Source organism: Caretta caretta, chromosome 9 (assembly GCF_965140235.1).
Source record: "Caretta caretta isolate rCarCar2 chromosome 9, rCarCar1.hap1, whole genome shotgun sequence".
Lineage (NCBI taxonomy): Eukaryota > Metazoa > Chordata > Testudines > Cheloniidae > Caretta > Caretta caretta.
Window position 1 is genome coordinate 22,589,990 of NC_134214.1, and position 12,271 is coordinate 22,602,260.

The 12,271-nt window shown below is 41.0% G+C and overlaps 1 protein-coding gene across 4 annotated transcripts in view; it reads right to left on the bottom strand.

Moving 5' to 3' along the window:
• Positions 1 to 5,208: 5,208 nt before the first annotated feature.
• Positions 5,209 to 12,271, bottom strand: part of SCHIP1 (schwannomin interacting protein 1) — a 121,020-nt gene continuing 113,957 nt past the window's right edge. For all 4 annotated transcript variants that reach the window (XM_048862784.2, XM_048862782.2, XM_048862786.2 and 1 more), the window contains one exon: positions 5,209 to 10,366. In XM_048862784.2, coding sequence (XP_048718741.1) covers positions 10,315 to 10,366 — 52 coding nt within the window. In that variant the 3' untranslated portion in view covers positions 5,209 to 10,314. The remainder of the gene's footprint in view (positions 10,367 to 12,271) is intronic.

Here is a 12,271-nt window from a genome sequence, read left to right on the forward strand (position 1 = left end):
GCAAACACTGTGCACTGCTAGCACTTAGAGGGCCCAGTGAGAGGGGGGTGGGAGAGGAAAACTCAGCAGATTCGTACTACAAAGCTTTTGAGGGTGTGTATATATATGTGTGTGCGAGACTGACCAGAATGTCCACTTTTATGAGGCCACAGGATATCTACCCACATTCAAGGCCCTTCACCAGCTTCACTTTGTCCGTGGAAGTAAACAAAAGGAATGGATTTGTTAAAGCTGAGCCTTCCTTTGGATGTCTCAGCCCATTCAATTGTCTCTGTTTTCTCCCTGTGATGAGTGCTTGCATCCATAGGTCAGGATGGGACACTTAGAATGTAAACCCTTTTGTGTCTGGGGACCTTCTGAATGGGGTAGAAGTTTGGCATGACTAGGCACCGTTTTGTACGAGGGAAATATCCCACTGACGATGTGGCCTGCAAACTGAGGTGGGTCACTGTGGAGGGCCAAACTGATCAGTCGGTATTGGTTTAGAATTATTTAATCTTCCTGTAGTTGTGTACTATAATCGTACATTTTGTTTTGTAGTCCATAGGGGGATGGTAGTGGCAGTCAGTTGCTCTTACGAGTCATCTGTAGACATTCACTTAAGAACCCACACTTGTAAATCAGAAAAGAACGGACGCAACAAAAACTATATTTTTAGCTTAGTGAATCCTTCAGCTGAACCCTTTTCTCACGTTTTTTGTACTGATTGATGGGTCATGGCCTTTAAAATGTGGTGTTGGCAGATTAGAGCCAGCCCAACTCTGGGGGGTACCTATTCTCTACCTTTCCCCTCTTTAAAGCAGGAGGCAAGCACTTTCCAGTGTTGCCTGTTGCTCAATGTGTCAAGAGCAAATACTTCCTCCAAAACAAGAGTTTATGTAAAGAGAACAAGAGGGACACAGATTTGATGAACTTTTAAATCTCTGATTAGTATCTTAATTTTACTCCTGCAAACTGCTGGGTTTTGGGGAAGAGGCTTCATAGTGCAAATGCTGCGAAGGCATTTCAGTGGTAGCCGCTAAACATTGACAAAAAACAAAGAGGGAAACCAGTTAGGATAATGTGTATGTCAATGAAACTGAAACCCAAATCAGCAGCAGAAAAACTGAACTACCTTTCATTCAAATTAAAGTTCATTCTCTCTGTGCTCAGCTGGGACAAATGTAGCTTTCTCTTTTGTTATCCATCTATCTATTGTGTGTGTGTGTGTTAAGGTGGATGCCTACAACAAATTTAGTACAGCATTTCTTGTAACTTTAGTGTGTTTTCTAACATCATAACAGAAACTGCTTATTACTGTACGTGCTGATTTTACTGTACCAAAAGGAACATTTTGACCAAGAGCTCCTTGAATCTCTTTTGGGGAATTTGGCTCCAGTGTTAAGAGGACAGATAATGTGAATTCTCAGTGAAACTCCACAAATCTCCCCAATCGTTAAAATTAAAAATAAATAAATAAATAAAGTGCGCACTACATATGCTGAAATCTGGCTCTATCAACACCCCCTCCCAAAAGAAAAACCCCAATGCCGCCTCCTGCCCCAACTGGCTGCTGCGATCCTGGAACCTTTATGCTATTTCCTGTGCAGTTTAGGAACCAGAGGCTCTAGAGCCTGGAAAAACATGGGAAACTCCACAAAGGCTACCTTGCACTTTCCCAAGATTATCAGGTTTAGGAGATGGGGGCAGGATTTGTTCACCCCTTAAGAATTAAGGTAAGAGTCATACACACTCAAGTTTCAGGATATAAAGGGTGTATTAAGTGTATCTAGCCAATAGTGACCTTTACACGCTTGGAGCTACAACCACAGCGATGTCACTGCTGCGCCCAGTGCAACTGAGGAAGGGGGCACATGGGTGGGTTTGTGACACCGTTATGCTCTGCTGAGGGCTGGTTTGTGTTCTGGCATATCGTATCATACAGCAACCTTCAGACTGCCTCCTTCCCAGCCATACATGTAGTAAACCCTGTACACAGGAGACTGAGGGAAGTAGCAAAGAGCCAGCTATGCTGTCTCTTTGCACCCAGGGATTTCCTTATACCAGAGAAAGCCTCAAGTAGCTGGTTGTGTCCTTCTGGTTTTATTTAAAGTAAATTTAGTGATGATGTATTACACCACTGGCGGTTTAGCTCTGGTGGCTATAGTCTCAAGGTCAACAGTGTTACCTCTGCCAATGACGTCAGGTCTAGAGTTTCTAGCAACACATGAAGCCCAAGGAAAGTAACACAGTCACAAGAACAAAGTCTAACATCTTTTATCAATGGTATGAATATCCAAGCAAAGATAAATCCTACAGAGACATGCACAAATTATAGCTAGTCATACTCACATCCTCCTATGTAGTATTAGGGTCTGCTGGGTCTCATGGCTTGATCATGAGTAGAGGGATGGTTCCTGCTGGAGTTTTCCTGTAGGGAGCGCAATTTTCCTAAGCTGGGCACCCTTATTTAGAATTGATTCTGACTACATCTCATACCAGGCTCAATAGCCTGGGTTCAGTTCCTGCTGTGCCAGACACATCCTATGTGACCCTGAGCATGTCATTTAGTCCCTCTGTACCTCAGTTTCCCATATGTAAAATGGGGATAAAACTCTGCCCTAACTCACAGAGTGAGGATCAATACATTAAAGATTGCTCAGCTATTACAGTGATGTGTGGCCAGATAAGTACCTAAGTCAGAGAAAGAAAATTGCACATTGCAATAATATTTCTCCAATTGTACCTACTGTTTAATTACATCTAAGGGTTTGGAATTTACAGCCTTACTTTCTGTTGATGTTTAAAACAGAAATAATACTTCTGAAACATTGCTGATAGTGGCCCTGTTGACTGTATTTTGAACTAAGCAGGACTCATGATGTGAAGGTCTTTCAGGACCGGTAGCCATAACAGCTTTATTAGAACAGCCTTGTGCTTACAGATGTTGAGTGATTAAAAAAAAAATTTTTTTTGTTAACTATATTAGGTACTTTGTGTAATTTTCTTAGTCTTGAAACTTTTCTGAAGTAAGAACAGTCTGTCCCTATTGCACACAGCTTGAGGAAGGTGGCCTGTTATAGGAAAATAATACAATAAAAAATCAGTGCCTTGTTTAAATTAATGTTACATTTGTTGTTAGGTACAAGAAAGGAGAACTTGAAACTAACTGGAGGACGTATGTCACAGGAAGTGGGACCTGAGATTATAGCATAGGAAAAAATGGTAAAGCACAAATATCATATATAATTATATAAACACTCACAAAACAGACAGATTTAGCCTAACCTGTAATTCTGTCTTGGGTGCCCAACGACATGAACAAATCACTCAAGCTTTGCATAGGTGGATTTTGTCATTACTGAAAATCTCCACTGAAATTAGAAATTCTGTTCAGGGGTAAGAGTAAATTAGGTGTTTGGATGCCCAGAATCTGGTCTCAAATCCATTCATAGTGGACATATAAAAAATATTCATTGGATCTGCATAACCCAAAAATGTGGTAGGCATGCCAGGGATGTATGTATCTGCATGCACATGCAAGATTTTAAAAAGTAGCTAGTGATTTCGGGTGCCCAGCTTGAGATATCTTTCAAAAGAGTGGTGCTCAGCCCCTTCTGAAAATCAGGCCACTTACAGATGTCTTCAGTTGGGCACCCAAAATTGCTAGTCACTTTTGAAACCCAGGCCCAGGTTGTTATCTTATGAAGAGGTTACAGTCTGTATTTTAGAACTGACATTACAAGTGATCATTTTTTTTTTTGAAAATGGAGGGGAAACAATATGGTGAAGTTGAATAAAAGTTATAACACTAAGAGCAAGCAGTTAATCAGTTTAGGCAGTGTGCACTTTGGTCATTCAGTTATTGTTTATTACATATGTTTGTATTAACTCAATTCTTCTATTTGATATAGCAGGGGGCTTTTTTGGGCAGGGGAAGGGCACTGAATGAGGATGGTGGTGAGATCTCATATCATTCTATGAAAACTGGGATGAGCAGGGATTTCCAGGTCTAGAGGGGAGACATAAAAGCAAGGTAGAAGGAAACAAAAGGAGTGTTGAGGCTGGCATTGAGGAAACAGGAAAGGTGACAAGGTCAGAGATGTAAGCTAGAGATGTAAGTACATGTTTGATCTAGAATAAGGGATTTTCTATATGGTGTGGAAATGTGCACGGGGGGGGGGGGGGGGGGTGTTGATTTTTAAAGCACACCAACATGTTGCATATTAATTGGTCCTGATAGACCCTGCCGGTGCATGTTATAGGTTCCCCAGCATGCATTAATAGAGAATGTTAAAGTGCACTAGAGACCCTTTAGCGTACACCAGCTGGGCCTGCACAGACCAATCAATGCACAACATGTTAGCATGCTGTAGAACTTATATCCCCTTAGGGTGCATTGCCCTGCCCTGTAGACAAGCCCTGAGTCTACACTTCTCACGTTCTCCAGTTACCACTGTAGAACTCCACTGTTAGGAACCTGCCAGGCACACCCACACTACTATTCTATTTACGTCAGTAGTGAGACTCGCACCCTGGGCCGTCCCCTTTATGCTAGGTAGAAGAGCAGGATTGGTGTAAATGGGCGCTAGAAGTAAAATGGGGATAATGATACTGCCCTCCTTTGTAACGTGCTATCTAAGAGCTAGGGATTATTTACTATTATTGAAATCCCTGAGTCTGGCTGAGGGAGGATTTTCCTTGCAGTAGAGGGCCATAAAACTACTTTCTGTGAACCCCCTTAAAAATTCTGGTGTCAGGGCAGGGCTGCAGTGCTGCTCAGATGCCATCGGCCTGGGGAGGATTCTGTAACTTGGCTACGAATGCCTAAATTACACAATGGACCTCTCCAGACTCTGGAGGATGGGAAGGGTGCAAAAGGGGTTTAAAGCCCTCTTTGCCCCCTCACCCCCAGGACTCCAAGAGGGGACTCTTTTTTAAATTGTCCTCTTTTTTAAATCCTGGTTAACTTTTTAACATTTTTTAAAACAAATATTTTACTATGAAATCAACCAAAAATGAGAACTTTAACTGCTATGCCAGACAGCTAAATGGATAATGTAGAAAAAATAACCCACCACCAAGCACACAATGACTAGCACTGTAAAGGCACTGAGTATCCCCCTCCTGACCACAAGGAGGCATAAACATGCAAACACTGCATAAGTCTTGGTAAGATATCACTGATATGGAACAAATATTAACGTTTCAAAAACTCACAAGAAACTCTTGTTTTAAAAATGTAATTTAATCCATTAATTCTACAGTAGTCATCATACACATCAGCACAATACTTAAGTACATTGGACAGGTATCCAAGTAAGATGCAATTACCCAGCAATATTCTTTTGTTAAAAAAGAAAAGAAAAGAAACAAACTTCTAAAGATGTAACAGGAAAAATATTGGTTATAATAAACAGCAGGTTAATTGACTAAACACATCACTACTTTTCATTATCAAGTTAAAGGCACTTATCATGTTAACCTCCAATTGAGGCTTCCTGTCTCAAGTGCCCTGAAATCTAGAGAGGACTGAAGGCCAGATTCTTATCTTTCCGACCTTGCTGTAAAGACAGCATAACTCCATAGACACTAGTGGAGACTAGCATATGTCTGAGATCAGAAAATGACCCTTAATACGCAGGCGGTGTTATAACTCCTTTGAGTCCCACAAGCCATTTGGCTAGAAGCAAATGTATCTTGCCACAACTGTTGTCTGCTCTGATAGCACTGGCAAAGGTTTCCTGGCATTTGGACTGAATTGTCATGGCCCAGTTCTCCTCTCACTTGTGTCTATTTGGCACTGATGTAATGGCATTGATCTCAGTGGCATTATCCCACGTGTATACCAGAGAAAATGAGAAAAGAATCAGGCCCTTTCTTGCTTGATCATAAATATGAGCCAGATGCTGCACTCAGGGCCTAGGACTGGTGAGCCTTTGCTTGCCAGAAACAATGCATTATTCCTCATTCATGATGGACCCATTGCTCACCTCTGTCCCAATTATTTCACAGCAATGAACCAAAACAAATAAAATGGAGCAGCTGCCTGCATGCTTGGCCATGCTATGCTGTGAAATGAATGGCTATTGTGCAGAGCCTTGCAGGTTAAATTATCTACCGTAGTCCTGATTGCTATGATGGACCACATATTTGGAGGAAAGCTCTTTAGATGTTTTCCAAATCCTCCCCTTGGATTCATGAGTGGCATGGATTGTATGTATTTAGTGGGAGCTACATGCAGGCAAGCATATGAGGGCTGAATTTGTAGTCAAGGGGGATTGTCTAAGTGAACACTGAGCAAAAAATAACTCAGATCTGGCTGCCCCTTCTTTTAAAAACCCTCAGAGGGAACTGAGGTGTGTGTGGGAAAGTTCACAAAGGCTACCTTGAACTTTCCCAAGATTATCGGGTTTAGGAGATGGGGGCAGGATTTGTTGACCAGCAGAATAAATGGAGGTTGCGGGTGGTGACACACTGCCAGAATCTGATCTCTAGTGGCTGACTGGATTTCATAACCAACCATGCAAAGGCCTTTCCATAACTTCAGGTTTAGGGCTCCCTCATTCTGTTCCTAGACAGCTTGGCTTCATATGCTGACAGACACTGCCTATACTTTCTTATCCCTGGAACAACCATTGTAGATTTGCAGCCTTTGGCTGTATTAACTTTTGAACCCATTTCCTGCCATTTGGTGGGAGAGGGTGGAGACTATATGCATCTGGCACTCCCACCATCTACATGAATCCCTGCTTTCCACAAAGAGCTCTTGGTGCAGTCCAAAGATGATGCCATGTCTGCAGCTGTCTTCCCTGTGCCCCAATTCTGAGTGAGAATGGGGAGAGGGAGGCATTCAGATAGGAAGATCTGAGCCTGAACACAGAGCACAGGGCTTTGCACCTCTGAAAACCAAGAAGACTGATGCTCTTTGCAGGGATGGGGTGAATCAGAGATGGAAAAGGCCTAATGACTTATTTAGTTCATTCACCTGCAAGGGCCGAGATTGCTTCTAATAATATATTTTCCAGTACTTCATGGAAAAACTGTCCCTTTACGGAGCATTCAGGTCTAACCACTGTTGTGGGTGTTCACTGTTCTCTAACGAATGGATTGAACAGCAAATCACTTTTAGGGATGTATCCTTGCTTTGATACAGGCTTGGGACTTCAATTATTTTTAATAGGATTTGTATATGCATGTTGCAGAAAGGGATCCCATTAAATCTTCAGTGTTACACTTAGCAGGAAATTAATTCTTTATAATAAATCAATACATAATGACTGAAGTACAGTTTTTCCTCGAACACAGCAGCACTTGCAGTCGAACTGCCAGACATGTTCAGCTGGGCCTTGAGGTTCATCCAGTGACACTATTCATGAGACATATTTGTCTCCATTGCACATATTCATTTATTACAGCATATCAGTAGTGTTATATAATCTGAACGTCTTTATCACAGATGAAGGTACGTGAGAGAGGTGTTACTATTGTAACTTTATTACTGTATGTTATCACACACATCTAGAGCATACCAGGATTTTATTTTATTTTGTTTTATTTAGCTTAGCCCAAAGTTTTCAAATTTGGGGCCTCTGTAAGACAAGCACTTTAAATCCAGTTAGGCACATAAATAAATGGCCCAATTTTCAGAAATGCTGAGCATCAACAACTCCAGTGTCTTTAAGAGAAACTGCAGGTGCTCAATACATGTGAAAAACAGGCCACATATATAGGTATCTACATTTATGTGCCTAATTCTGGTCTCCAAATTTGACAGTTTTGGCCTTAGAGCACTGAAGACTGGAACTTTACAAAGCAGAAATATAAAAATAGTTGAAACCACAGTGCACACACAATGTCAAGACAACCAAGAACATCCAAAATATTTTTTCTGCATAGATTCAAAGAAAGCAAAATAAATAATCTTAATTTTACATTCCTGTTTTATATGTATTCTATAGGCTAGCTCAGCGGTTCTCAAACTCTGTACATGCTATGGATCACTTCTTAAAATAGAGATGAGCTCTTTCCTGGACACTTCCCCTTCCAATTTCCTAATCCCAATTTAAGTTTTGGTTACTTGCAAAACTAGTCTCAGAACAGTATTAAGGAGACAGAATGAAAATCAACTTCTTAGTACATTCCCACATTTTTTTCCATGTGCTATTTACTCTCTATCTCTGGATGTGTGGAAGGAGTTTACAGGTGGGATTTTCAAAAGCACTGAGTGCTGGCCTAACTCTGCTCCACTGAAGTCAGTGGGAGCAGTTATACCAACACCGAGCACTTGTGAAAATCCCACCCGAGGCTTATTAGTACTAAATCTCTCCTTGGGGCCTTTCCGTACCTGGTTTCATCTGCACTTTTTGGTCACATCCGCCTGTGTGTTTGGTCTCTCTCCACTTCAGGTGTCATCTCTATATTTGAACCCAGAGCAACACCAGACAGAGAGAATCCTGACGCACCCATGTACAAAGGGAGCAGAGTGTGCTTCATTTATTCACTTTAAAAATAAAGTCCTGGACTGGATTCCAAATGGCAGCGAACATCACCAACTGGAGACTGACAGATGCTTCGCTAGCATGACATGCTTCCCAAAGGGATCTGCAGATCAGTTTGAGAACCCCTGTGCTAACGTCAACTTAGTATAAAACTGTAGTGGCAAAGTCAGAGCAATGACATTCTTCCTGCTAGACTTAAAGGAAAAACTGAACATTTCCCTCTTGAAAAGCTGCAAATATTTTCTAATAATAAAATACAGAATGTACATCAGTGCTAGAAAGTGTGACCCATCTAATCCCTACAAAAGCAGATGCCATCTGCCACGTGGAGACAACACCTATGCCACAAAGAGAAGTTTCTTACAACATAGTAGGGCTCTGTTAAAAAAAAAAACCTACCAAGCTCCACAGCATTTTGGTGCCTCATTTATGGACTGCATAATTGCTGAGACAAAACAAATTTAAATAATTTTATAAAATACATTCTTCATGTGAGGTGAAATTTTAATGTACCATATGGCTGTGTTAAAGCATCCTGAATAATTCTTTAGCCATAACCTTGCTCAAGATAAATTTGTCACACCTCAGAGAAAAAATAATTAAAGCAAAATGTAAAAGATAACCTGTTTTGCATAATGTATATTTCAGCTGCTGGCTAACTAGTACTAGGAATAGGTAGATTGACCTGGTATGTCAGCATGAAATCAAAGACTGAAGAGAATTATTTGGTTATCTAGTCAGTCCTCGGTGCCCACAAATGTAGCAGATACTAAACTGGGGAGGACACTGTGATCTCAGCCAAAAGGTAGTGAAGTGGTTAATTACCATACATGATACATTTAGTGTGTTAAGATTTTGACACATTTATATTTTTAACAGTTGGTGAGTTATTTGAATATTTAGTCACAGACATTAAAATGTAAAAACATCTACTGTATGTGCTGCTGGTTCTAACAATAGTCATGATATTAGGATTCCCAGTGAATACTATATATAAGAATATCCTACGTCCATGTCACATATACTTTATGAACTTACAAATAAATAGATCTACAAAAATCTGGTCCTGTCTCCATTCTCTCTCTCTCTCTCTTTTTTTTTTGTAAAATGCAATATGCAAAAAAGGCTCTTTCTGGTGATGAGAAATTAGGAATTGCACATTTGGTAGGATGAATATATTACTGGTGCAACACCTAAGTCAACCACTAGTTAACAAAAAGACATCATATGAAACAAAATTTTAAATTTTATTTTACATATTTATACATAAAACTTTCAAGGTAACTCTCTGAATCCAACTGAATGTTAATAGCACATCTAAAAATGAATGTCAGGTAGTCAACATTCACAAAATGTTGAAAACTGATTAAAATATACATATTACTGAACGCTACAATTTCACTACGAGGCAGGCATTTTTTTGTTTTTTTTTGTTGTTTTTTTTTTCTTTTTTTTTACTTGTATAGCACCGTCAATTACAGTTTCTTTGTTTAAAACTACAGTGAAGAATAAAAAGTAGTCAATGGTAAAATACTGTTCAACTTAAAATCTCTAAACAAACAAAAATAAAGGTAAACTACCTTTTCTTCTTATCCATGGTTTGTAATGTTATAAGCACTGTACATTTTTGTAATAATATTATTAAAATGCCCGATATTTAATGGCACAAGTAAAAAATTAAAATAAATTAAGGAGCAGAGGCCAATCACTGGACATAAAGCTTCAGACATTATCAATGACTAACACTCATTTTCTTGTGCGCCACCTTGAGCATCAGCATTTGTACAACCACAGAAGCAAAATAAATGCTAGCTTATTCTGATTGCTTCTTGCTTTATTTTGCTGGCATTTTCTCTGCCATGTGCTTCTGCTGACTTTCAGCATGTCTGGGGAGGAGAAAAAAAAATCACTATCAAGAAAAATTAAATGGACTATTCAACATCTTAAAACATACTTCAACCTAAATAAGGCTTCCCCAATGAAGAAAATATTAAGCAATCAATTCCTGTCTTCAGATTAGTTTAGTGTAACATTTCTTTCATGACCTTGGTCTGGTTACCTAGTGTACAATACACGTTAAAATAAAGAAACATTCCTTAGACTAAAGTAAACTCCTGGGATCATATAACCTGCAAACATTTTCCCTGCTCCCACCCAAGGAAATTAAATTTGTTAGTTTCAGAACAATGAGACGGTGTAACAAACTGAGGAATTAGCCAGGAATTAGGGTTGACACTGCATCCCTTGCCCTTTGGTGACATGACTATTGTGACGGGGCAAGGCCAGATGGCTATAGAAAAGTAGTGGGAGATAGATATATTAGCTCCAGGCTAAACAAATCCCTGATACCAGGATAAGTTAAATGGCAGCTGCTCCATGTCAGTTAAGACACCTGGGGCCAATTAAGAACTTTCCAGAAGGCAGGAAGAATGCTAGGTTGATTGGGACACCTGAAGCCAATCGGGCTGGCTGAAACTAGTTAGAAGCCTCCCAGTTAGTGAGGTGGGTGTGGATGTCAGGAGCTGTGGGAGGAAGTTGTGCTGTTGGAGAGACTGAGCAGTACACATCATATCAGGCACAAGGAAGGAGGTCCTAAGGTAAGGGTGAAGTGGAGCTTGAGGAAGTGGGGGCTGCTGTGGGGGGAAGTAGCCCAGGGAATTGTACGTGTCATGTTTCTAAAAGGTCAGATACCATATCTGATACTATTAGGGTCCCTGGGCTGGAGCCCGGAGTAGAGGGTGGGCCTGGGCTCCCTCCTTTGCCTGCCCACTGATTAATCACTGAGACTAGGAGACAACACAGACTGTACAAGGGAGGACAGCTTCTCCTCACCTCCCTCGCTGGCTTATGATGAAAATGGCTCAGTAGGCTGTGACCCTTGTCTCTAGAGAGAGAAGGGTTATGTGGAGGGTCACAGTGAACCTCTGAGGCTAGCGAAATCCGCCAGGAAACGCAGAACCCACGGGGACAAGGACAGAGCTTTGTCACACTATACAGAGTAATATCACAAAGTGTAACAATGAAATACACTGCTATAGAAGATATCAAAGACACTTCTAAATGTTTAAACAATTTCGTTTACTACTGATGCAAAATGCTTTCAGAATGCTGAAATGTTTTTGGAAGCACAGAAAAAGAAATAGCTGGAACATCAAACAAACACTACAAGACATACGATAGTAAGTGGTGTAAATCATTGTGCAAATTCATATTCCTGCAGTACCTGTCACAACAACAAGTACATATAACATCCTAAATATTATTTGAGAACACAAGCAGCACTCATTACTAGGATCTCTCAGAACGGATTACTGTCCAACCACCACAACTACATAATCCACTGCTGTTTGTCCCAAGGTACTGGGTAGTAGAGGCGTTAGCTGCTCTAATTCAGGGTGTGGTCAGCCCTGCTCATGTGAGCCTCGAGTGTGACGGGCTCCAGCTGGTAGTACCCAACAAGGGCCTCACCTTAAGTAATGGGCAAAGATCAACAACAGACCAAGTGGATGAAGGCCAAGTTCTTCGACAGTGATGAAGGACTTGCTGGCCACCCTTCCCTCAGCCCCCACTGGCCTGGAGCAGCGAACCGCGGCCAGTGGGAGCTGCGATCGGCCGAACCTGCGGACGCAACAGGTAAACAAACCGGTCCGGCGCACCAGGGGCTTTCCCTGTACAAGTAGCAGACCGACTTTGAGAACCACTGTTCTACGACACGTAGCAGCAAAAATCCAGTCAACTCTGCCACATTACATTCTTTTAGCACTCGGAGATTTCAACTCTGTGACCAAACT